General features: G+C 42.6%; 2 protein-coding genes across 2 annotated transcripts; one reads left to right on the forward strand and one right to left on the reverse strand.

Moving 5' to 3' along the window:
* Positions 1-860: 860 nt before the first annotated feature.
* Positions 861-17102, forward strand: LOC132795668 (putative uncharacterized protein DDB_G0288537). The gene is made up of 5 exons (XM_060806525.1): positions 861-2140; positions 4000-4095; positions 14515-14686; positions 14752-15277; positions 15918-17102. Exons 1-5 carry the CDS (start codon positions 861-863, stop codon positions 16223-16225), a joined length of 2382 nt encoding a protein of 793 aa, XP_060662508.1. The 3' UTR covers positions 16226-17102.
* Positions 17103-17542: 440 nt separating this feature from the next.
* Positions 17543-24884, reverse strand: LOC132797116 (DNA-directed RNA polymerase II subunit RPB1). Its single transcript, XM_060808636.1, has 5 exons — positions 24780-24884; positions 24458-24707; positions 21515-23758; positions 19180-21424; positions 17543-18776 (listed from the first exon to the last, which is right to left on the reverse strand). The coding sequence occupies exons 2-5, from the start codon at positions 24536-24538 to the stop codon at positions 17677-17679; spliced, it is 5670 nt and encodes a 1889-aa protein (XP_060664619.1). The 5' UTR covers positions 24539-24707; positions 24780-24884; the 3' UTR covers positions 17543-17676.
* Positions 24885-25012: the final 128 nt, after the last annotated feature.

Raw genomic sequence — 25012 nt, forward strand, 5'->3', positions numbered from 1 at the left:
GTTAATTTCATTTGTGATAAATTCAACTTGCGCTTAAATTTTTAAGGATTTACTTGACCTAGGAAATGTTGTCTCTGAAATTAGCAATTCTAGTTCTCTTTCTAAGAATTTACGAAGTATGAATCAGAAACTTGCCCTAAAAAATGCTGTCTTCAAATTTAGTAACTCTAACCTTTCTTTTTAGGGATTTACGAAGGTTAAAGAGAAAGCTTAAACTAAAAAATGCTGATTCCAAATTTGGTAATTCTAGCTTTCTTGGTTTGTGAGATCGAGAGGCTCAAACAGATGGACAGACAGACAGACGGATAGTAACTTATCATACCCTATAACACTAGAAGTACCGGAGTAGAAGAAGTGTAGAGAAGAGAAGTATTACGGGTGAAGTTAAAAGGTCGCTCCTTGGCTGCTTCGATGTCGAAGAGGAAAAAGGGGCAGAGGGCAGAGAGGTCATCGATAGTTGTGCTTGACTGAATGCGCAAGGGTAATGAGAGAGAGAAAGAAATAGAGAGGGAGAGAGAGAGAGAGAGAGAGGACCACTCAGCTATGAGCCTATGAGCAACGACGTCGACTGCGACGCTGGCAGAGCGATAGCAAAGGAAAAAGTTTGGACTTCAGGTTCGGTCGCATTCCGCGGCCAAACGCAGCGCGAGACGGAATCCAACGCGGACTCAACACTCGACTTGACTCGACTCGATTCGCCTCGACCTCGTTTTCGTCCTCGACTTCGACTTCGTCTTCGTCCTGTGAGTCGTTCTCGTGCTTGCGTGCTTCCTTTTTTTTGTTTGTTCTGTGTGCGCGACTCTCACACGTGTGTGTGAGAAAAGTCGGTGAAAAAACTGCGTGGAAATCAATCAGACAAAATGATTGTCAATCTGGCGGTGAATGGCGCCAGCAACAGTGCCCACGTCCATGCTCAAGCCTCACACTCCCACTCCAACTCCCACTCTCACTCGCATCCTCAAGCACATCCTCATGCTCATCCGCATCCGCATCCGCATTCGCAACCGCAACAAGATAACGACTTCAACTTTCTGAAGCGCAAATACGATACGCAACTTGAACCACAGCAGCAGCAGCAGACGATGGCTTTGGGTCACGATTACGATCAGTTGAGTGCGAATCCCTGGAAGAAGCGTCACCTCGACTACGAGAACTCCGCCGGGGACATGTGCTTCCAGCTCCAGCTGCAGGATACCAACAGCAACAACAATAACAATAACAACAATAGTTCCAGCTCAGCAGTTGCCTCAGTCAGCGTCGCCTCAGCGGCCTTCATCAACGATCTGTTCGCCTACGACAGCAGTCTCCTCGTCCCCGGCGCCGTCTCCTACTGCACTCCGCCCTCAGGTGCTCCCCTCGAGGCTGAAGCCGATGCCGGCGGCTGGCAGACGGGAGAGCTGCTTGAGCTCGATCATCGCTACAATTCGGGACTGCAAACGGAAATTTCTCAGCTGAATGCAACGCTTCCGCCTCCTCCGCCGCCGCCTCCGCCTTCGGCCCCAGCTTCGACTGCGACGCCACCGTCAAGCGGAGTTCAGGAGCAGAGCTTCCTGGTTCCTCAGAAATCTCAAGCGCAGCCAGCAACTCAGGCGCCAAGTCGACAGACGACGGGCAGTCGACGCAACTCCAATCAGCCATCGAACGAATCGGAACCGGATTTCGAGGACAAGAATCTCTCGTGGTTGTTGAACTTCAAGTTCGACGAGTTCCCGCATCTGTCCCCTGATGTTGGAGGCGGTCAGCGATTGGGTAACGCTGCCAATGCAGTCAGCGTGGAGCCAGCCACGCCCACCACAGCCGCCCACATGGCCATCAGTTCGCCCTGCAGCTCCGCCTCGCCAGCATCCGCATCCGCATCAGTTTCGACATCGACATCGACATCGAACTCCAGCGCAAGCTCAACGCTGCTGCTCGTCGATCAACGTGGATCACCCAAAAGCTGCTCCAGCAGCGCATCCACAGCGACCACAACGGGAGCGGGCGGTGGCGGGGGAATCGGAGGGGGAGGTGCGACATCCAATTCACCCACGAAGACGGGACGCAAGTTCGAGGAGCTCGTCATGGAAGTCACCTCGGAGATGGACGCCAACGACATGATCGTCGCCGAGCACGTCGTCGTCGAGGACACCAGCTCCAAGGCGTGAGTAGTAAAGCATTTGAATCCTATAAAGAATATTCCCTCAGGCTCAGTAGCAGGCACTGTAAAGATAATTATTTTAATATACTTTTAACATGAATTCCTAAATTAAGTGAAGTAATCAATAAGCCTAAATTACTATTTAAAAGTTCGACTTTAAATATATATTTTTTAAATTTTAATTCAATTTTATTATTATTAGTTGAGTCCTCTTAAAAATATTCACAAGACTTCAATCTTTAATGTTAACAATTATTATTTAACTAAGTTTTTAAAGTTTTGTAGTTAAAGTTATTATCATAATTCTTATTATTTGAGTAGCAAGCATTTCAAATTGAAACAAATAACGAATCTAAAATTGCGAATCACGAATAACCCCACCAATTTGTTTTTTAATTCTAGTTCCTATAGATATATTTATATAGTGCTCTCATTCCTCTAAAATTAAATGTAGTACTTAATACTTGATTCAATATAATAAATAACCCAACATTTATATAGAGATCCTTTAAATAACATTTATTCTACAGAATGTCAAATAATTCCCTTAAATAAGCATTTCATGCTAATAATTTTCTAGCCTGAAGAGAAATGTTCTTTAAATCTTATTTTCTAATAGTATCCAACATAATTTTCACCATTCAAAAAAATCAATAACACTTCATAATATTATAGTAATTCATTCAACCTCAAAGAGACTTTAAAATATTTTCAATTTGTCAACAAATTATTTGTGTCTTCAATGGAGTTGTCCCTTAATCAGACTATAGTAAATCTCTCTCCTTTTAAGAAAATAGTTTAGAGCGAATAAAATAAATCTCTCCTTTTGAGAAGATAAGTTCAGAACCCTTCATGAAACTTCAGAATAATTCTGTTCACTGTTCGTTAACACATTTATTTATTTATTTACATGTTAATTGTTATACCAAATAATATAATAACTGAGGAATGTTGAGGAACAGTAAAAAGAATTATTCTGAAGTTTCAAGGGTTCTGAGCTATCTTCTAAGAAGGAATGATAAGTTTCATCTGATGTTTCATCAACGGTTCTCAGCTCTATATCTCTTATGTTCTATATTTTCAGTTCTTTATAATATTATTTGCTCCCTTAGATATATTGGAATAATTAAAACACTACACAAGAAAAAGAATTTCAAAATTATAAATTCTGTAATATGACTTTGGAATTATTTTCTTTGTGTAGACTTTTATTAATTCTAAAATATTATAAGTTAACTTTGTGAGTAATGTTTGATTTAAGCACATACAATATTAAATCGTTTTCTTTAAAAGATTAACACAAAATATATTTAAAATCAAGTCAAAGAAATTCAAAATTATAAATTCTATAATACAATTTTGGAATTATTTTCTTTGTCTCGTCTTTTATATACTTTGTGAATAATGTTTCATACAATCATATTCAATATTTCGATATTCTTAGATCACTTTCTTTATTATTTCACAAATCTATACTTGAAATCCAGTTAAGATCTTTAAATGGTATCTATGAATTGTGTGTGTTCTTTTTTGTATTTGCTATGCACAAATTTTAAGAGAATCTACATGAACATTTCTCTAGAAATCTTAGCCATCGAAAAAATCTCACTTGATTACGAATTACAAATTGTTTGACGTATTTTCTGTTTTGTTTTTTTTTTTTCTCGTTTTCTGGTTTCTCGTTTTCGTTTCCGTTTTCACGCTGTCGTGTGCTTTATGCGCCACCAATCGATGTGGACCACCCTCAACCTTTACTCCCTCATCGAATGGGGAACGAAACGAACCCCAACCCCAACCTCAACCGAAACGAACCAAACCGAACCGAACTCAACCCAATCGACCAACCACCGCAAAACAAGCAGGCCAAAGAAACCACCGTTCACATACACGGAACTCATCGAATACGCCCTCGAGGACAAGGGTGAGCTGACGGTGTCGGGCATATACCAATGGATATCGTAAGTACTACACTATATACTATATACTCCATTATTCCTCACACATCTGGCAGCCATTTTGTTGCCGGATGCAATTAAAGAAATCTCAAGCATTTTCTTCGCCTTGCACTTGGCACTTGGCACTTTGAATTCCCGTTAGCCATTTTTCCGGCTGCTTCTTCATCCTCCGGCCCCCTCTTCTTTTTCTTCGTCTTGTTCGGCGTGTTGATGTTGCAAAAGTTTATTTACATTTTTAGTGTTTGGTTAACAACCAGCAACAAAAGGCAAACAAAGTTGCGAGCTTCAATAATTTATTACCTGCTAAATTTCATTCTACGTTCTCTTTTCTTATTGTTGTTGTTGTTTTTCTTGTTGTTGTTCAACAAGTTGTGTAGACACACATCAAGATCTAAAGTCAAACAACCCACTAAAAGGCTAGAAACAATTGCAAACCTCATTTACAATGCAAATGCAAATGCAAAAGTCTCTCTTCAGACTTTGCAATTGTAATCAAATTAATAATTTGTATTCCCATTATCCAACCATTCATAAATCTTTATTATATTCAATAATTTGTAATTTAAAATTCATGATGACGCTTTCAAAATTCACTTTGAAATCGAATTCAATGAGAGCTTAATACAAGTTACAGATAAGCAAAACTTCTGATAATGGACAAAGTAAGCTTTTGGTAATCAATTTCAGTGAAAAAGTCGTTACCATAAATTTAACTATAAAATTTAACTTTATGCGGCGGACTAAGATATTATTCTCAGGGAGAAGAGCCTCCGACAGATTATCGCTTTGTAAGCGTTTCAGTGAAAAAATGGCATCAAAGAATTCCGAACTTGTTTCATTACAAATAACCATTTCATCATTAGTTAACAATATTTTCTCTTTAAGTAAAAAAAGAACTTCATTTGAATTAAAAAGAACAAATCAGAAAACTACAAAGAAGAAAAAAGTTCTAAAATCAAGAATTTTGGTCTAAAAAGTGCGTCAAGAACATGCAAATTTTAATGTTAGAAAACACATCTTGATTTCGAAAACATTTAATATAAGACCCAAGTTCATATTAATACCAAGAACAAATCTTATAGTTTTTAAATCAAAAATCTTATTATGAGATCAAAAAATAATAAGCTATATTGTTTTTTCTTTTACTAATTTTCTTTTATTTTTCCATTTTATGACCATTCAATTAGCACAATCTTAAGTTATTTATATTATATAAATTTTATTTATATATATAAAAAAATACCTAGTTCTAAAATCAAGAACATTCATCTTCAAATTGTGTTTTTCAAAAATAAGACCTTTTTCAGAACAAATTCTCAAAACAAAATTCCTAGTTTATAGTTTTTATCTAGATTCAAATGTTTTCGTTCATAGCTCAGTTAGTCAGTCGATAATAAATTTTGCGTAAGTGATCAAAATTCAACTGAATAACGATAAAAATGCGATAATTAAATAACGATAAAAATGCGATAATTAAATCTTAAAATGATAAAATAATAAAAAAAAAGAAAAAAAAACAATATAATATATTATTTTGTTGATTTACAATAAGATTTTTGGTCTAAAAGTTAAAAGATTTTTTATACTTATTAATAATAACTTAAACGTTCTTGAAATCGAGATGTTTTTTCTAACATTAAGATTTTCATGTTCTTCTCCTTAGACCAAAATCTTGATCTTAGAACTATTTTTCTGTGTACATATGTTTATATTTGTGCCGATGAAGGTTTCCTCATTCGAAACCATAAATTTGTCAAAAAGGAAAAATTCGAAGTTTGTTCGTCTTCATTTGCATATGCTGCGATTGGAGGCGAGTTGAAGTTTTGTTCCACGACAACTTTTAATTGGATCCCTCTCTCTCTCTCTCTCTCTCTTTCGTATCTATCTCGCTCGCTCTATTTGTGCGTTATTTTACCTAGTTTCGAAACGGGGAAACCCCCTGAAGAGACAGAAAGAAAATGAATATAGAAGAAGCAAGTGCACACACATCTATGGATGTGTATTGTATATCAAATTCAATGACAATAATAAAAAACTTTTAACACATTTTTCAAGGTTCATTAATTTGTCTACCCCTCTTCCCACCCCCGTCCCACCGGGTGGGCCGAAGTGCACCTGTGTGAGGGAGGTAGAAGAGGGGGAATCACTGTAAATATTTGAAGCCACAGCAAAAATGTTGCGTGTAAATATCCTATCCTATAGAAATATATATCCAAATGCTTCCCACCCACTTCTCTCTCTCCCTCTCGCTCGCTCTCTTTCTCTCTCTCTCTCTCTCTGTCTCTTTCGTCAGCAATTTATGATAGTTGCCCATCACCTGGCTTCGACTTCGACATCGCCTTCGACTTTGGGGGAGGAACTGTTCGGCAACCTGTTCATTAAATGTAATGAGCCAGCAGACCAACCAATTTCCCGACCTCCTCCCACCTCCCCAACTCCCTTCTGTTGCTGGAACTTTTCATTAACCATTCACAAATTTACTTTGTGGCCCACGAACAAAGCAACAGCAACAGCAACAAAAGGGAGCTCAGGGGGAGCTTGAAGCCGTGTCCTCGTCCGTTCAAGGCAAACATCCGAGAAGGCTGAGAAGGCGCCTGCGCGTTCGCTTGAGTCGCCCACGCGACTCAGCTCTCCCTCCCTCCTTCCCCCCTTCTCCTACTCTTTCATAGTTCCCTCTCCAGCAGCGTGTGGCAATTGCCCATGAAATTTATACGCTGCACATTGCTCACGATAATTATTAATTGCCGGGGTTGGGTTCACAACTCGGAGAGGGAGTGAGGAAGGAGTGAGGAAGGGAGGGAGAGGGAGAGGGGTTAAACGCTGTCGCTGTTGCTGTTGCTGTGTTTTAGGGGCTGTTCCGTGCCTTTCCGCCTTTCCGGCCTTTCTACACCTTTTACACGCCTCAATGCATCAGGATCAGGTGTTTGACAAGCGCACAACTTGCTGCAATTACTCCACTCTCTCTTCCCTCTTTCCTCTCCCCTCTCGACTCTGTTCTCTACTTTTGGCTGATCCCGTCTGAAGTCGAGTTGAGTGCCCACCGTTCTTCCGGTCAATTTGAATTGCATATTGAGTGTTTATTAGATGCGGATCATGCTTCATTGCACAGCAGCCGAGGAAGGCCATAAGGCACAGGACACTGAACACAGAACACCGATCATTCACAGGACATTCGAACATGTGTTTGGTACTCGGTTTCATTTTGGGCTTGAGAGGAACACTAAATTTCTGCATTAATTATCAACTGCGACAACTGCGAGCGTTAAAGAGTTTTTTAATGCTTCTAAGCAAAGAGCTCTTAACCCTTTGTCTATCTTGTTGACATCCGACAAATGTTCGTCCATAAATTGGCTGCAGAAATTGGGCGAAGTGGGAAAAATGTGTGGGAATTCGATCTCGCTTTCTATGCTCTCTTCTTAGCTTTGGTATTTAATGAATTCCATTTTATAGTACTCCTGTCATTAGCATTTCGAATAATAACAAATAAAAAAGCTACTATTCAGTGAGCGGTATTATAACGAAAAAGTACTGCAATGTACCGAACTGTATTGGTGGTATATTGGTATATTACTACAATGGTATATTGGTATATTATTAAAATAGAGTGCAAATTATACCAGATTGTCAATCAAAACTAATTTTGTTGTTCTTCCTCTACAAATAGTCTATCCGATTAGCAATCTTTCCAATTTAATTTAGTTCCCCACTTTAATTATAATATATTAATATCTCTCGCTTCTTAAATCATCAATTTCCTTTGAAAGACAATTCGCAATTAATCCTTTTTTTAATAAACAAAACTTGGAATTTCTTTCTTCCTTTTTTATTTTTCTTATTAACTATCCTCTCAAGCCTCTTCTTTTTTGATCTGTTCCCAAACTTCTTCTTAAACCTCTTTTCTTCTTTTCTTTTTCCAAACAGTTCTTCTCTTCTTTGCTTTTTCCAAAACTCTTTTTACTGCCTAGGTTGCAATCTTTTAGTTTCTTCATTATGTTGAGATGGTAAATACCGTAAATTTCATTGCTGCCTTCAGCATTCGTCTTCGTCCTGGTCGGAGATATTTCTAGTTAAAGTATTCCACAACTTGAGACCGTCTTTGTAATTCTTGTGACTTGTTGTGGGCGTTTCCATTAAAAAAAAAGAAAACAACTTGGGTTTTCTTCTTTTTTTTAGTACGTATTTGCAGAAAAGTTTTCTCTGCTCGCTGGCTGCCATCCATAATAATCCATAAATTTTGCACATTTACAGCAGAGAAAACATTTTGGCGAACGGAGGAAGGCAAAAGGACCGCAACAATTTATGAACTGAGTTGCGGCAGAGCAACTACTACTATATATTGTACATACATATATATATACCTATATAGTTTAGTATAGCTTATAAATATATGTATATGTGTAGAGGAGCCATCAACTCGAAAGCAACCGCCAGAAGTAGTTGCCCAGTCCGGGGATCCCCCCAGAGGCCATGGCCCAGGTCTCGAGACTCGAGTCGCAGGACTCGGCCTCGCCGCCATGTAAAAAATGAAGCGCGCTCGCTCTCTTTCCCTCTCTCTCTCTCTTTCTCTGTGTGGATTGGCTTGCGTGCCAGGCACGCCCCGACACGGCAGCCAATCAGTCCGAGCGACCATCACCCAGCCCATCAGACAGAATGCCTCTGAGTCTGACTCCTTCGACTCTGACTCTGTCTCATGCCTCTGACTCAGTACTGCTTCTCGTCCTTTGACAGGACTCAATGGAAGAGCTCAGGGCTGGACAGCAGCTTGGCCCCCCTTTATGATTCTTGTCCGTGTCCCTTTCTCTTCCTCTTTTCCCTTTCCCAACTCCGGATGCCACATTCGACCATTCGCATTGCTTTCGAAACTGAAACCGAAACAACAAATAGTAAACACTAAACAACTGAGCTATGGCTATAGCTAAAAAGTGTGCCCGACTCTCAAATACCCGGTACTAACAAATAATGTGATTTAGCAAAGAATTCTGTTTAATAAAAGTTCGATCTTGAACGGATATTCACAATCAAATAAGATATCGTCTACAGTTTAACTTATCAGCTATTGAAAGGTTCACTTTAATGAAGTTATATATAAGAGTTAGCCATAAAAAGTTAGCACATCAAAATTGGGCTAACAAATGCTAAACGATTTTAAAATCTTTAAAATCTTGCAACTCTTTTTATAAAAACTGTGATATTTTCGAATTAATGTTATTATGTTTGTGGAAATCTTCTTTAAGTTGACGCTGCATTAAAAGACTCTTCTAAGCTTCTCTTTCCGGGTATGAATATTACAATATGACACGTGTGTGTGAGCGACCTGTTATTATTATGCCCATTATGCAGAAGAGGACAGAGGGAGAGGAAGGTGGGTGGGGGCGTGGCACTATCCTTCCGAAGATGCCGTGTAATTCGACAATTTCATTCGAGGCCCAAAAAACCGACAATATGAATACGAAACTGAATGTGAATGCGATGTGATTGTGAATGTGAATGTGAATGTGATTGTGAATGCGAATGGGGCGCAGTCAGTCATTCAATTCATTGACAATGATGACGACGTTGATAGTGGGTATTTGATTATTCTGCCCCCCTTTTCAACCCTCTCCTTTGGTCCCCTCCCTTAGCCCCAAAAGCAACGTTGACAATTCGAAAAGTGCGAGCACCGAGAAACGATTCGAGTAGTCAAGTCGAGTTGAGTTGAGTCGAGACGAGTGTGTGTGTGTATGTATACTTTTGTGTATCACTGTCTAAACGCCCACGCCTATCGATTGGCTCTGTCAGCCAGCCAAAAAGGAGGAGAAGGAGGAGGGTGAGCACTGAAAAAACCCGGCGAATGCATGATGATTAAACCATGCTAGACATGCAGCTCCTCCATAAACTACACAACATTCATTTCGAATTCTTCCCCATTTCCCATTCTTATCCCCCCTCCTCTATTGCGATTACAGTCACTGCTGGCTGGCGTATTTTGAAATTTACAAGTGCATCGGGGCAACTGTGGCAGCCAACTTAAGCATGCCAAACACGGATTGTACAAAGTCATTTCCCGTTTCCCACTTTCCTACTTGACACTTGCCACATTCCACTTCACAGCTAAAGGATTCCCATATTTCCGATTCCCTGTGTCTTCAACAAAAAGTTCCCTTTACTGAGATTTAAACTTCCTTGCCGAAATGTTAAAAACTAATGCTCTTGAACAAAAAGTTCCCTCTACTGAGATTTAAACTTCTCTGCGGAAATGTTAGGAATTAGTCCTCAATTCTATATCAACTGAGAAGTCAGCTCTCATCCAATTACATCGACATACTCAAAACTTCGCATTAGAGTAAAGGTTTCTCCCGAAAGCAGCGGTTAGTTGAATGACTAAATAACTTATCCTGAACTTATCCTAGTTGAAGATAACCCCAGAGTTCAAGCTACACTTCAACTAGTTCTCTCTACTGAGATTTAAACTTATTTACCGAAATGTTCGAAATTAATTCTTAATTCTACATGATTCCTATATTTCTAATTCAAAAAGTTCCCTCCACTAAGATTTAAACTTCTTTGCGGAAAAGTTAGAAATTCTCAATACTATTTTACACAATTTTATTTACAGTTTTGTGTATTAACTAAGATATAAGTCTCTCATCCAATTGCATCGACATATTCCAAGTTACCTCTTAAAGGAGAAGTTTCTCCCGAAATCAGCGGATAGTTGAATAACTAAATAACTTATCCCCAACTTATCCCAGTTGAAGATAACCCCAGAATTGAAATTAGACTTCAACTAACAACAAAATTCCTTTCGCAAATTCTCAAAGCTATCTCTGCACCGAACCGAACACAATTCGAAATGGGAGCAACGTAAAGCAGACCATTAGCCTATCTCCTATACTATAGTATACTTTCATTCCTTTCTTCTCCTTATTTCCCTTTGAGTCAGGCAGTCAGTCAGCCAGAAAAGGAGCGAGGCGGAGGTGAGGAAAAAGGCAATTTGAAGTGCCATCTTTCCGGTTGCACGTAGCAAGTATGTTTTCGGTTGATGCGTCATGACGTCTGCGTGCACCACGGGCAAGTGTTGTGGTGGTAGAGGGTGGACGGTCGATGGTGGATTGTGGGTGGTGGGTGGTTCACATTCACATAGTTCACATGGCTCAGGTGCTGATATGATGTTCCTCGGGGTCGTGGAGTAGACAAGCCGTTGTGCTGACGAGTGGAGCCCGAAAATGACAGTTATCAGAACATTACGAAGGGATCATTAAAGGCTCTGCCAGCGGCCTTTCAACTTCTAGCCAGACAAACCCCAAAAACCAAACCCGGAACACAAAGGGAGAGTGGAGAGTTGGGAGTAGTCCGTATCGTAACCGTGCCATATCCCTATGCTATGCCCGCCATAGATTTATGCATCCCATTTTATTTCATTTCATTTCATTTCGTTTATGAGTCGTCATTTCAACCAAAAAAAAAAAAAAAAGAAAAAATCCCCACACTTGGAGTGCTCCATGTTGTAATACCCTAGAAAAGGAGTAGCAATATGGCATAACTATTTCGCTACTCGCTAGTAGTTAAAGTCCTTGTTATCGGATTTATTTAATTATACATTTATCATACTATTGAGGTGATAATTTGAAGACTACCAAAACTACCTACATATGTTATAATAAATATGAATATAGTATATATTCCTTTCTTTTTTTTTATATAACATATTCTTTTATTTTCTGTAAATTAAATTAAGTATTTAATTCTAGATTTAATATTTCTAAAATACATTCTATAATTCAGTCAGGGGACAAGACTTTTCACTTAATTTTTAAAGCCTCTTCCGTTGAAAGTAATTTGTTTTTTGTCTAGCTTTTTATAATTTAATTATTTATTCATAGTTATGCAAAGGTTTGAGTAAGATAAAGCTCTTTTAAAGGGAACGTATCATTTTAATATTATTACTCAATTGAGCTAACATTTTGAGGACTAACATAGCAACCAACTTATTTTGCATTCAATATATAACCGAAATATCTTTAATTACTTCAAGTGAATTAATATTCTTATTCGATTGAGCTGAAAGGATTCAGGACTGTTAGAGCAACTAGTATTGCATTCAACATATAAGCCAAACATCTTCAATTTGTTTAATTGAATTCAATTATAATATTTAAAGGTATTCAAGTTTCAATATTCAGTTCTAATATTCATAACTTCTTTATAAAGAACTCTCCCACATCAAGGAATTAATTAAAATATTTCAAGGTATTAAACTTATGTTCCACAGTTCCAATATTTACAGCTTTTTTTAATTCAGATACCACCTTAAGGAATTATTCTTCGATTCCCCTTAAAATGTACTCATATATTTTTCCGTATGTAGCTTGGAACCAATGCGGAACTAGCTACCCGTTTACTATATGTGTACAGGGTATGAAACTATATAGATATAAGTGCATATACTATATAGTAGAATATACATATACATATATCTGAACCGTATATAAAGCGGCGGCTCGCCTCGCGTGTTGAAATACAAAAAGATTTTTGGATTGCTTTTCAACTAAGGGCGGTTGCTTGGTGGGTGAGGGAGGGGGAGGGGGGCAGCAGCAGTTAACCAATGACATAGCGGGGGTTGTTTTTCGGACCTGGCGCGTGTGCGGCAGTCGAGCTATGTGTGTGTGTGTGTGTGTGCCGTAATTTGAAATACTTTCCATTTTGTAGCCCTGCCACCCCTCTGTCCCCCCTCCCCACCCTTCCCCACTACATCCTTACTCACTAGAGCTTTGCGTTGGTGTTCAGAGTGGGAGCGCGCTTGGCACGCGATGTCCTTTCCGGTCGACGTAGTTTCCTTTTACACATACATACATGCCCCCCTCCCTCAACTACACCCTCTCCGTCCCACTCTACTCCATTTCCACATTCTCCATTTTTTTTGCCTTACGTCCAAATCGCCTGTTCGTGACTGGCAACAAAAACGACGCATAATTTGTGCCACTGTCCGCGTACGTATCTCTCTCTCTCGCTCTTTCTCCCTCTCTTGCTATCCCTCTCGCTCCCCTCCAGTCGTGTGCGGCTGCCGCAGTGGCGTGCCAGTGACGTGTTCCTTGTAAATTGCCTGCCTCGCTGGCGGCTTGTCGTGCGCATGTTGAAACTTTAATTGCAACTGGTCAAAAAGTTTTAATAGTCGTGCAACGTGCCCCATTCCTTTGCCCCTTGCCCATGCCTGGCTGCCTCGTCTACGCTTGGGGGTAGCTTCTGACCACCAACTCCTAACTGTCCAGCTAGCCAAGCTCTGTTCTCTACAGCCAACCAAATTGAAGCCGAAGCCTCGCCTCTTTTGTGGTCCACACTTCTGACCAATCAACAAGGCGGCAAATAATGCATTAGATGGTTCCGAAATGAAGTCGAGAACTCTATAAGGAGAAATCTATAATCTTGATATCTCTCTGATTACTTATTTTGCCAACACATTTATGCATTAAAAGTGAAGTGGAGAACTCTATAAGAAACTACTATCAATCTAGTTAGTTATTTTTCAAATTCTATTCTATTACTGACTTAGAAGTAACCATTAAGATACTGAATATGAAAAACCCAAGAGATATATTTCTTTGGAACAACAAAGAGCGAATAATATGAATAATTATATAAAAAAAAGTGTAAAAATCGGGAAAAATTTGAATATTGAACATTTTAAGGTATTTGTGAGTAAAAATTTTAATGGAAAATCCACTTTGGTCAATTTTTAGGCTAAATGTGCTAAATAGGATTAATTAGTTTTAATCAGGATTCAAAACTCTGTAAAGAATTTGAAACAATCAAGAAAGGTTAAAAATGTTCAACTAAGGGATACCCATTTTAAAATATACCAAATTAATATACCACAAAAGTATTAAAAATAGACCAAAAGTTATATTTGTTATATGATTGAAATTTGTACGTCACAAAAATACTAAAAAAATATACTAAACGTTATATTTGGTATATTGACATAGTAATTCACTTAAAATATAACATAAATGTTAAAGTATACCAGATTGTCAGCCAAAGCAACTAAATTTCGTAGTAACCAAGCGTTTTTTGCCATGCAAAAAGTATTCCTTAAATAACTTCTAAATTTTTTATCTAATCACAACCGAATTTTTAGGAGTCTTATGCTTATGAGCTTATGAGTTTCCTTCAAATACACCGAGAAGCATATTATTCAATTGTAGTGAAAAGGTTAACAATACCTTTTTAAGCTCTATCAATGAGAGCTGTTTATAGAAAGGCTTAAAGAATAAATTCCTGGTTTTGAAACTTTCGGAATACATTAAATTTAATGTAAACTTATTTTGAATTTTAGAATATGTTTAAAAACCATTTATCTAATCAATACTCATCCTTTCATTCACTCTCTCTCTCTCTCTCTCTCCCTCTCTCGCTATATCTGTCTCTGTCCATTTCGTGACACAGAGATCGCTTTCCGTACTACAAGTCAAACGATGATCGCTGGAAGAATTCGGTGCGGCACAATCTCTCGATCAATCCGCACTTTCGCAAAGGAGTCAAAGCCCCCCAAGGAGCTGGCCATCTGTGGGCAATCTCCAGCGGCGATTCAGCGGAGAATGTGCTGGCCTGGGAGCATGTAAGTTGGTGGAAACGGAAAGATCGTGGAACAGCAGAGTTGACAATTAAATATTTGTTTGGTAGAAAAAGCAGCGATTGGATTTGTTCTTCAAGATGGAGTCGATCAACAGGGAACGCATTCAACAGCATCAGCAGCAAATGCAGCAACAGCAGCAGCAGCAACAACAACAACAGCAGCAGCAGCAACATCACCAGCAACAGCTGCAGCAGCAACACTGCAACTCGCCACAGCAACAACAACAACAGCAAGCGAATTGCATCTACGATGAGGCAGCTGCAGCTGCCGCAGCGCTGACGCAAGAGATGCTGCAACAAGCGAGCGAATCATCATCCGCCTCAGCGAGCCACAATCATTCGCATCACAATCATCACAACAACAACAACAACCATCTTCATCATCAGCAACAGCAGCAGCAGCAACAACAGCAGCAGCAACAACATCAGCGACTTTTACCCTTCAGCGATCTGCTGAGCGATGAAGAGCTGCGCAAGACGGCGGGACAGATCCTCAATGGCATCCATCGGGAGGTTGAGGTGCAGTCGGTCAACTCCATCATCAGCACCTACCAGGACGTGCTCCTCGACAATGGTGAGTGCTGCCAACTTGATAATTTACTTCAAACTGATGAAAATGTGATTTAATTTGTGTGAAATATTTTGTATGATTGATGATAATGATTGAACATTTAGGAAAGCTACATTCAAAATATACTATAGAGAGAAAAATATACATATACCAAAGTAATATACCTAAAAATACAACAATATACCGAAAGCTATATTTGGTATACTGATCTAGTACTGCATTCAAAATATACCGTAGGTTACTCAAATATACCAGATTATCAACCAAATTAGTCTAAAGATATACTAAATTAATATACCACACTTACTAAAAATATACCAAATGTTATATTTGGTATATTGATTAATAATGTACTCAAAATATACCAGGTTATCGACCAAATCAGTCTAAAACATACTATCAATTTGGTAGCACAAAATATTAAAATATACCAAAATATACCAGATTGTCAACCAAAGGTTCTAAGACCCGTAATAAGTATGCTCACTCGTATTGAAAGGAACTTTCTAATATTTTGGTTATTCAAAAATGAATTGAATACAAGTTTTTCTTATATATTATGTTTCATGTTATAATTGTATCACAATAAATGTGATTAATCTGATTATCCAATATCGTATTGATATTGAAACTTTCTCCTCAGAAGACTATCTCAATCCTATCCACAAGGACGTCGTGGTCACCGAAAGCGGACTCCGGCAGCATCATCAGCAACATCATCATCATCATCAACAGCAGCAGCAGCACCAACAGCAGCAGCAGCAGCCACACAGCGGGAGCAGCCATCTGGGTGGCAGCCACTCGCAGTACTACATCACGGAGATCGATCCCATGGAGCTGGGCATACAGATGTCGCATCAGGTGGAGCCCTCGGAGGAGGAAGTGCTTTTCAGCGACGACTTCAATCTCAACTATTTTGGCTACAATCCCGGCAACGACATTGTCGCTTGACCGCGCACCAAACATCCGCAGCCGCCTCCCGCCCAGCAGCAACAGGAATCCCAATCCCAATCGCAATCCCAATCGAATCGGAATCTCGTCGATGAGGAGGAGGGGAAGGGGGAAGAGGAGACGGTTGCGCAGTTGCAGCACAGCAATCAGAGTACTCATAAGCCAATTCTAAATCAATACTAGTCACACTCGTAAGCCCCGACTTTTAACCACCACCTCTCTCAAGAGACCCCTCATCCCCCTTCATCATCCTTTGTATAGTCTAGTCTTCAAAGTACCAACCAAGAATATGCTCATCATTTTTTTTTTTGTCAACTTATATTTAATGCTAATTAATCGGTGGATAGCCTGTAAGTAAGTAGCTTCTACCTTTTAGATTAAGTCGCACCCCTCGAATAGAATTACGTCCGATCTCCCGGAGTTTTTACTAGTAGCACTCACAAGAATTATAACTACTACTACTCTTAATACTTCATAAATATCAATCCTCTATATAGTCGAAAGTATGCTAGTCTTAGTCCTATATATATACAATACTGTTTAATCGTGTAGCATAACGGCACTCACTCGTACAACTACTGATACTTTATGAACTTACTATATGATGATGTGTCTCAACAAAAATTTTTTTTTTCTAACTTTAAATTGTTCATCTTTGGGATGCCAAAGACTTCGATATTACGAAATAATCTGCATACACTAAAAACAAAAACTTGTCAAATACCGATTAGTAGAGCGCAAACCAAAGCGCAGCCCAATAAATTCCCGTTTAGTCAACTTTTTAAATAAACAAACTTCCTCTGATAATCACACGAGATTTAATCGGAATACCTCCTAGAATAATACACTTTTTACTTTTTTGCAGTTTTCTTATTTTTTTTTTATTGTTACTAGAGTAAAACAATTCACTTTTTTCTTTTGCAGTTTTCTTAATATTTTTTTTTCTTTTGCTTAAAAAGTTTTTGTTTTATATATATTTTTTTGTTGATGTGTTTTTGTTTTTAAGTTCTACCGTTTGTCGGGAATATGTTTTAGGTTTTACGCTTTAATATTAATATTATAGATTAAATATTTACTGAAAAAAACCTTGCCTCCTTCCACAAAGGAGATGTAGTATATAAAATCTGGTAACATGTTTGTGTGTGGATACTTCACTAGCTCACTGTATGTCTTACGTTGACAAAAAACAACGGGGGCAACTAAATAGAAAAACGTCGTACTCGGACTCGATCTATGCTTAAATATCGCTAGTTTGATATACAAGATATATTGTTTTTAGGGGTAGATAATGTGCTTGGGGCCTTCGCCAGTCGTCATCATCCATCGAAATCGAATCGTATCAAGTATTCCAATATGTGTATATAGTATAGTAGCATTGATAAGTTTTTGATACCAAAGATTAACTAAACTTAGCAAACAGATACAGAAGAGAGAGATGGGGAGTCGCCGGCTTAGTCGTCGCTCTCCTCGAACGTGGGACTGCTGGGCGAGTACGCCGGACTTGTGGGACTGTAATGCGATGGCGCCGTCGGCGAATACATCGGCGATGTGGGCGAATAGTTGCGAGCCGTGGGCGTGTACGTTGGCGATGTCGGCGAGTACTTGGTGCTGCTCGGCGAGTAGATGGACATGTTGGGCGAGTAGCGTGGACTCGTCGCCGAGTATGTGGACCCAGTTGGGCTGTATTGATTCGACGGCGAGTGCTGCGGCGAACTGGGCGAATACAGCGGCGATGTCGGCGAGTATTTCGGCGATGCCGGCGAATATTGCGGTGATCCAGGCGTATATTGCGGCGAACCCGGCGAACCATCGTACGATGGCGATGGCGGCGAATACGTCGGCGATGTGGGCGAATATTTGACGCCCGTCTGTGAGTACGCCGGCGATGCGGGCGAATAGTGCGGCGATGCCGAGTAGTTGGGCGATGTCGGTGAATAGGAAGGCGTGACGGGCGTGTAATTGGGCGATGTCGGCGAATACGATGGCGATGTCGGCGAGTAGCAGGGCGACGTTGGCGAATACGAGGGACTCGATGGCGAGTACGACGGCGACATCGGTGAATATGACGGCGAATTCGGTGAGTAGTTCGATGAGCTCGGCGAGTACGCATTGCCCGGCGAATACATGTTGCTGCCGCTGCCCGCAAAGGATGGACTCGATGGGAAATTCGATGTCGGCGAGTAGACAGGCGATGTGGGCGAGTAGCCCGACGACGATGGCGAATATCCCGTCGACTGTGGATTGAAGTTGGGCGTGGCCGAGGCATAACGTGGACTTGCAGCCGCATATAGCGGCGATGTTGGCGAGTAATTTGGACTCGACGGCGAGTAGTTGGGCGAGGCGCCACCTGGCGACGATGCCGTGTAATTGGGCGACGTGGGCGAATATGAAGGCGACACACTCGGCGAGGCCGGGAAATACGGCGACATCGAGGGGCCCGGCGAGCTGGGCGATGAGCCAGGATGTGCTGGCGACCAGCTGGGCGACATGCCCGATGCATCCGATGCGGCTGAAGGCGAGAAGCTCGGTCCACCTGGAGTCATAGCGCTGACTGCTCACACACGATATAGAAAGAGAGAGAGAGAATGAGCGAATGAGAAGAGGTTCGGTAAGGAAGAGACATATTGAGGTACAAAAAAAAAAGGATTTTCTATTAAAATTCAAGGAATTCAGAACAAAGATCATAGTTAGAGATAAACGATTTCTTATTTTAAATGAATAAATAATGAAGATAATAGTTAAAGATTCAAGATTAAGTCAATAAACTATGAAAATCATAGTTTTTTATATAGATAGTTGTCTTTTCTGTAGTTGCTTTCAGTAATCCAGCGATGTGTTTTTTAAGACTGAGTAAATTCTAGCCATTGAAAACATATTAAGAAACTGAAGACTGACCAAATTGAATGCAATAAAACCAAAGCTATGTAAATCTAATAACAAAGTCTGTGTCTTACCGTGTCCTGGTGGCGAGAAGTAACGCGGCGTGTGACAGTTCACCCAAGGTGTCATCGGAGGCGTCATGCTGGGCGTCGAGCCGCCACCAATGAACATCGCCGCACCGCCGAGCATGCTGCTGCCGAGAGAATTGGGAATCTCGATGCCGAAGCGACACTTCTCCGCGTCCAGCAGCAGATCGAAGCAACCGGTGCCCATCTTGGGCAGCTGACCCATGATGATGTTCTCGGAGACGCCACGCATGGGATCCGTTTCGGCATGGGCAGCGGCATCCATGAGCACATCGACGGTTTCCTCGAAGGAGCAACGCATAAGGGCGCCAGTGTCCTGTCGATTGATGCCGTGACGTGTGATAGCCATGAGATGACCCTTCGCTGTCATCACATCGCAGAGCAGAGCGAGATGACGGTAGTTGACGTATAGACCGTAGAACTGGAGCACAGCGTTCATCTCCTTCTCGACGGACTTGCGCACCGCCTCGATGCCCAGCACCTGGAAGATCTCGCAAATGTCGTTGGACGAGGTGCGTATGGGATCGACGTCGCGCTCGGAGAGCACCTTCATCATCGAGGTGCCGTCCGTCTCCAGCAGCCACTCGCCAATGGCCTTGAACTCGCCCGTCTCGGTGATCACGATGCGCTTCTTGCTGTCGGTCTGCGGCAGATGCATGTACACCTTGCCAATGGCCTCGATGCCCTGCAGCGTCATGTCCGATAGCATGTTGGCCTCAATGCAACGGAGGAACATGTCGTCCTCCATTTTGTCGACGGCCTCGTCTTCGTCCTGGAACTTGTTTTCCTCGTTGTTCATGATGCGAATGCGCAGCACCAGCTTGTCGGCATTGTCATCGTTGAATATGCAATTGAGATCCTCGCCGAATCCCACATTGATCTTTTCGGCAATCTGTTCCATGGTCAGCTTCTTGTCCGTCATCCGCTTGCGATCCAACTCAATACGTAGCAGCCAAGGCGAGATGCGTGTCGGATCAAAGTCGGGCATCTCATAGTAGACATTCACGAACTCCTGATCCTCGGCTATCACTGTCCGCTGTGGATCCGGATCGTAGTAGATGGCCGTGTTTGCCGTAACCTTGCGCAGCGTTGTGTGCTCCAAGCGACACAGCACATTCTTGGCCTTCTCAGCATCGCGAGCAGCGCCACCAGTGAGGAAAACGGTGAGCGAGGGCGCCTTGGGCTTCTTCGAGATGTTGATGATCTCCTTGAGACGGGGCACACCGAGTGTCACGTTCTTCGAGGACACACCAGCGAAATGGAACGTGTTCAGCGTCATCTGTGTGGCCGGCTCGCCCAAACTCTGGGCAGCCAGGGCACCCACCATTTCACCCGGATTCGCCTGAGCCTGCTGGAAACGCGTCTCGATCTCACCGATCAGCCACTCGAAGGCCTCGGTGGAGAGACGGAACTCCTCCGATACGTATTTGGTGCAAAGCGTGGAGCGTATGAGGCACTGGAAGAGTAACGTGGCATTCTCGTTCGCTTGCTTCGAGATGCGATCGTTTCCCGTGACAATCACACAACGCTCCAGGAGTCCGCGCACTCCCTTGATCACACGCATCGGCGAGAGATCCGTGGGCAGACGTTTGTTGATGTGAAAGATCTTCTGGACGTTCCAGATCATGCGCTGCAGGTTGCAGGGCAAGACCACCTTTGAGTCGCCATTGGGGAATATTGTACGCAAATTGTCGCGATCCGTGACGAGCTTATCCCACTCGGATTCGAGCTCTTGGATCGCATCGCTGCTGTCCGTCATCTCCTTGATGACATCGTCGGTGAACACTTTGCGCATGTAACGCTCATTGGACCAGTCGAATTTGAAGCGCTTCTCGAACACCTTGTTGGACAACTTGACCGTCGGCATGTTCTGGAACTCGACCAGTTCACCGCACAAACCGTCCTCGCCGTAACGCAACTGAATCAGCTGACCAACCGAGTTACGCACGGTGCCATCGTAATTGACCATCACCGACTCCATAGCCTTGATCAGACGACGCTGAATGTAACCGGTTTCGGCAGTCTTCACAGCCGTATCAATAAGACCTTCACGACCGCCCATGGCGTGGAAATAGAACTCGGAGGGCGTCAGGCCGGCGAGGTATGAGTTCTCCACGAATCCTCTGGACTCGGGACCGTAATCGTCCTTGATGAAATGTGGCAGCGTGCGCTTCCTAAAGCCGTATGGAATACGTTTGCCCTCAACGTTCTGTTGACCCACACAAGCAATAACCTGAAGCGAGATTGCGAAAAATTGAGTGTGAGGAAGTAGTAAGCAAGGAATGTTTCGTTAGGTTCTTTTCTTTCACCTAGCTCTACTTACCTGAGAAATGTTAATGTTCGAACCCTTAGAGCCAGACACCACCATAGCCTTCAGATTGTTGTACTCGGTGAGGGATTTCTTGGCAGAGCCTCCAGTCTTGTCACGAGCATCGTTCAGGATGCGATTCACCTTGTTCTCGAACGTCTGACGCAACGTGTTGCCAGGTGTCGGTTCGAGTTCCATGTTGTGCGCCTTCTGAATCACGTTGATGACATCGTCTTTGGCCTTCTTGATGGCCATCTGAATCTCGGTATATGTCTGCGGATCGGCAATGGTGTCGCCAATGCCAATGCTGTGACCCTCGAGCAGCAGCCAATTGTTGATCACCGTCTGAATGTTGCCATAAAACCGACCCGCGATATCGTGGCCCAGCTCGAGGAAACAAATATGCAGCAGCGAACCGGCCGAGGTTCCCAGTGTCTTTTTGCAGAGGATGCCCATGATGAGTTCGCCGTGCTCCACCATGACCTTGGTGTCGCCGGGCGATATCCATTTGTAGGGACCGTCGTCCTCCTCGTCGGGATGCGTGGAGTGGGTGCGTATCATGTTGACGTTGCCGGGAATGATCAGCGAGAAGATCTGCTTGCCGGTCCACAGGGGACGCGGCTTGAGGATGCACGGCTGCGGCATTTTGCCATCCCAAGTGGGCAGAAACATGAGCAGATTCATCACCTGCTCGCGCGTGATGAACACATCACGTTTCGTCATCTTACGCACCGCCGTCAGCGTGTCCTGCACAATGCCCATGACGGGTTTGTTCGCCTGCGGCGTAATAATCTGCCGGGGCGTAATGTGAATGTTCTCGACCTCGGCGCGCGTCTCCATCGATTGCGGCACATGGAGATTCATCTCGTCACCGTCGAAATCAGCATTGTAGGGCGATGTACAGGACAGATTCATACGGAACGTGGACCACGGCAGCACCTTGACACGATGCCCCATCATACTCATCTTGTGCAGCGTCGGCTGGCGATTGAAGATGACCAGATCGTCGTCGCGCAAATGCCGCTCCACCTTATAGCCGCACTGCAGATGCAGATCCGAGGATTTGGGATGGAAACGCAGATCGATACGTTCGCCATTATCGCGCACAATGTATTTGGCGCCCGGATACTGCGAGTTGCCGCGTCGCACCAGCTCCTGCATGCGATCAATGTTGAAGGGCGTAACCAGCTCGGGGAAGGTGAGATTTTGTGCTATGGAACGCGGCACGCCCACCTGATCGATACGCAAATTGGGATCGGGTGTGATGACAGTACGTGCGGAGAAGTCGACACGTTTGCCCATCAAATTACCACGAATGCGACCCTCCTTGCCCTTGAGACGCGCCTTGATCGCCTTGAGGGGTTTGCCCGACTTCTGCATGGCTCGCGGCATGCCGGGCATATCGTTGTCCACCAGCGTGGCCACATGGAACTGCAGCATCTTGATGTTCTCCTGTATCACGTGCGCAGCGGCGCCGCTCGCCTCATTCTTGCGCAGCTCGTTGTTCGCCTTGATGATGTCAGCCAACTTGTGGGTCAAATCATCCTGATTCTTGGCAGCGCCAAACATAACCACAGCCGGACGGACTGCCAATGGCGGCACCGGCAGCACTGTGACAATCATCCAATCGGGACGCGCATACTTAGGATCCATGCCCAATATGAAGCACTCCTCGTCCGTAATGTGCTTAAGGATCTCCCACACACGCTCCGCAGACACTACGATCTTCTTCTCCTGCGAATCCTCGTTCACATGCTTCCACTCGGCCGTCAAGTCGAGGCCTGTGCGCCGTATCGAGGGCTGATAGTGACCGCAACCGCCGTGGCCGGGCTTTTTGTTCGGATCCACCTGCTGGTTATCCTTGGTGAGATCCATGTCCTCGCCGCCCTCGCAAATCGTTTTGCCCTTGCACAGATCATAGACGTAGGCGAGACGTTTGCGGGGTTGTCCCTTCGACTTCATCACAATCTCTTTGATCTTGGGATTGTGCGGCGAGACGAGCATTTTGGAGCAGTAGAAGCACACGCAGCGCAGTATCTTGATCGTCTTCGTGATGAAGCCAATGTGAAAGACCGGCTTGGCCAGATCAATGTGTCCAAAGTGGCCGGGACACTCGGTCATGTTGCCGGCGCATGTCTGACAGCGCGAGGTGCGATCGATGACGCCCTGACGGGGATCCATCAGACCGCCCAGCTTGGGACGGCCGCCCTCCAGGGTCTCGGCGAATTGGACGCCTCCCTCGGTGACGGACATGCGACGCTATGATGAAAATGCAAATTGAAAGGAAGATTGAGAATCGCAAAACTGAGTGCAAAGACACTATCCTCATTCTCAAACATAGAATTCTGTTTTCTCGATAAGTTTAAATGGGTTTCTTGTTTAACCTTATAAGGGATATTATTAAAAATGTAATACAAACTCCCAAATACCCCCATTTCTTAGTTAAATAAATGTGTATTAGGTTTATTTAGGTGTAAACTAATCAATATTTTTTTAATTCTTGAAATTACTGAATTAAATTTTATTGAATTCTGCTAAAATCTAGAAACATAACCCCTCATATTATTTTATATGATGTTGAAATACTTTTGGTAAAAAACCAAACACCTCTCTTGAGCGGACACTTTACTATTTCACCACTCTTTAGCGGTCAATTCCCTTGAACGGACAATGTTAGACCAAACAAGTTTTAATTGCATTTTTTGTGCATAGTATAGTGGTCGCATTTACATTATATGTATTTCTACATTGGGCCGAAATACTCTCCTTATAACCAAATGCATAATGAAGGACCAAACTAAATAATTCACAATTGAGTAGTTGTGTTTAGTGCAAAATGTGCAAGCCCAACATTTTTTTTTTTTTTGTTTATTTGTCGAGTGCGCCGATTGTTTTTCAATATGGCGTCGATTTCACACATCACATTAGGCAAAAGCAGAGGCATTGAGTAGTACTTACAATTTCATCAGGTGACAAAATACCAAACTGTACTCGCTTCACCTGGCGCAGCGGCGCCTTCGAGTCCGTTGTGGTGCTCATTGTTGTCCACTAGCGGCAACAGCGGCAGCGAGAAAGATGCGTGGAGAATATGTAGTTTCTCCGTGACGTCGTCACACACAGCACAAATTTTGCACGCGTGACAAAAGTCACAGGCGGAGAGGTGCAAAACCCAGAAAGCGCTTTTGTGTGAGTTTCACGGCTCGCAGCGCTGCAGAAAGCGTAATGGAAAACAAAACAGTATAAAAAACACACGCTTTTACGTTCAATGCAATCGCATTACATTCGTTCGCCTGTTGATTACACTTTAATAGTCCAAAATGCTGTTAATTCCGCCTTTTTCGTAAGCAGACGCGAGCAACGCAGACCGAAAAGCGCACTAAAAATTTTTTAGTGCCAGTCCAATGTTGCTGCAATGCAACTCTGCACACTGTGATTCATACTATCGGTGATGCGACGCTGGGCCGCAAACAGCTGATTTTATATTGCATATCGTTTTGTTATTTATTAACAAGT

This window comes from Drosophila nasuta, chromosome X (assembly GCF_023558535.2).
Source record: "Drosophila nasuta strain 15112-1781.00 chromosome X, ASM2355853v1, whole genome shotgun sequence".
NCBI classification, from domain to species: domain Eukaryota; kingdom Metazoa; phylum Arthropoda; class Insecta; order Diptera; family Drosophilidae; genus Drosophila; species Drosophila nasuta.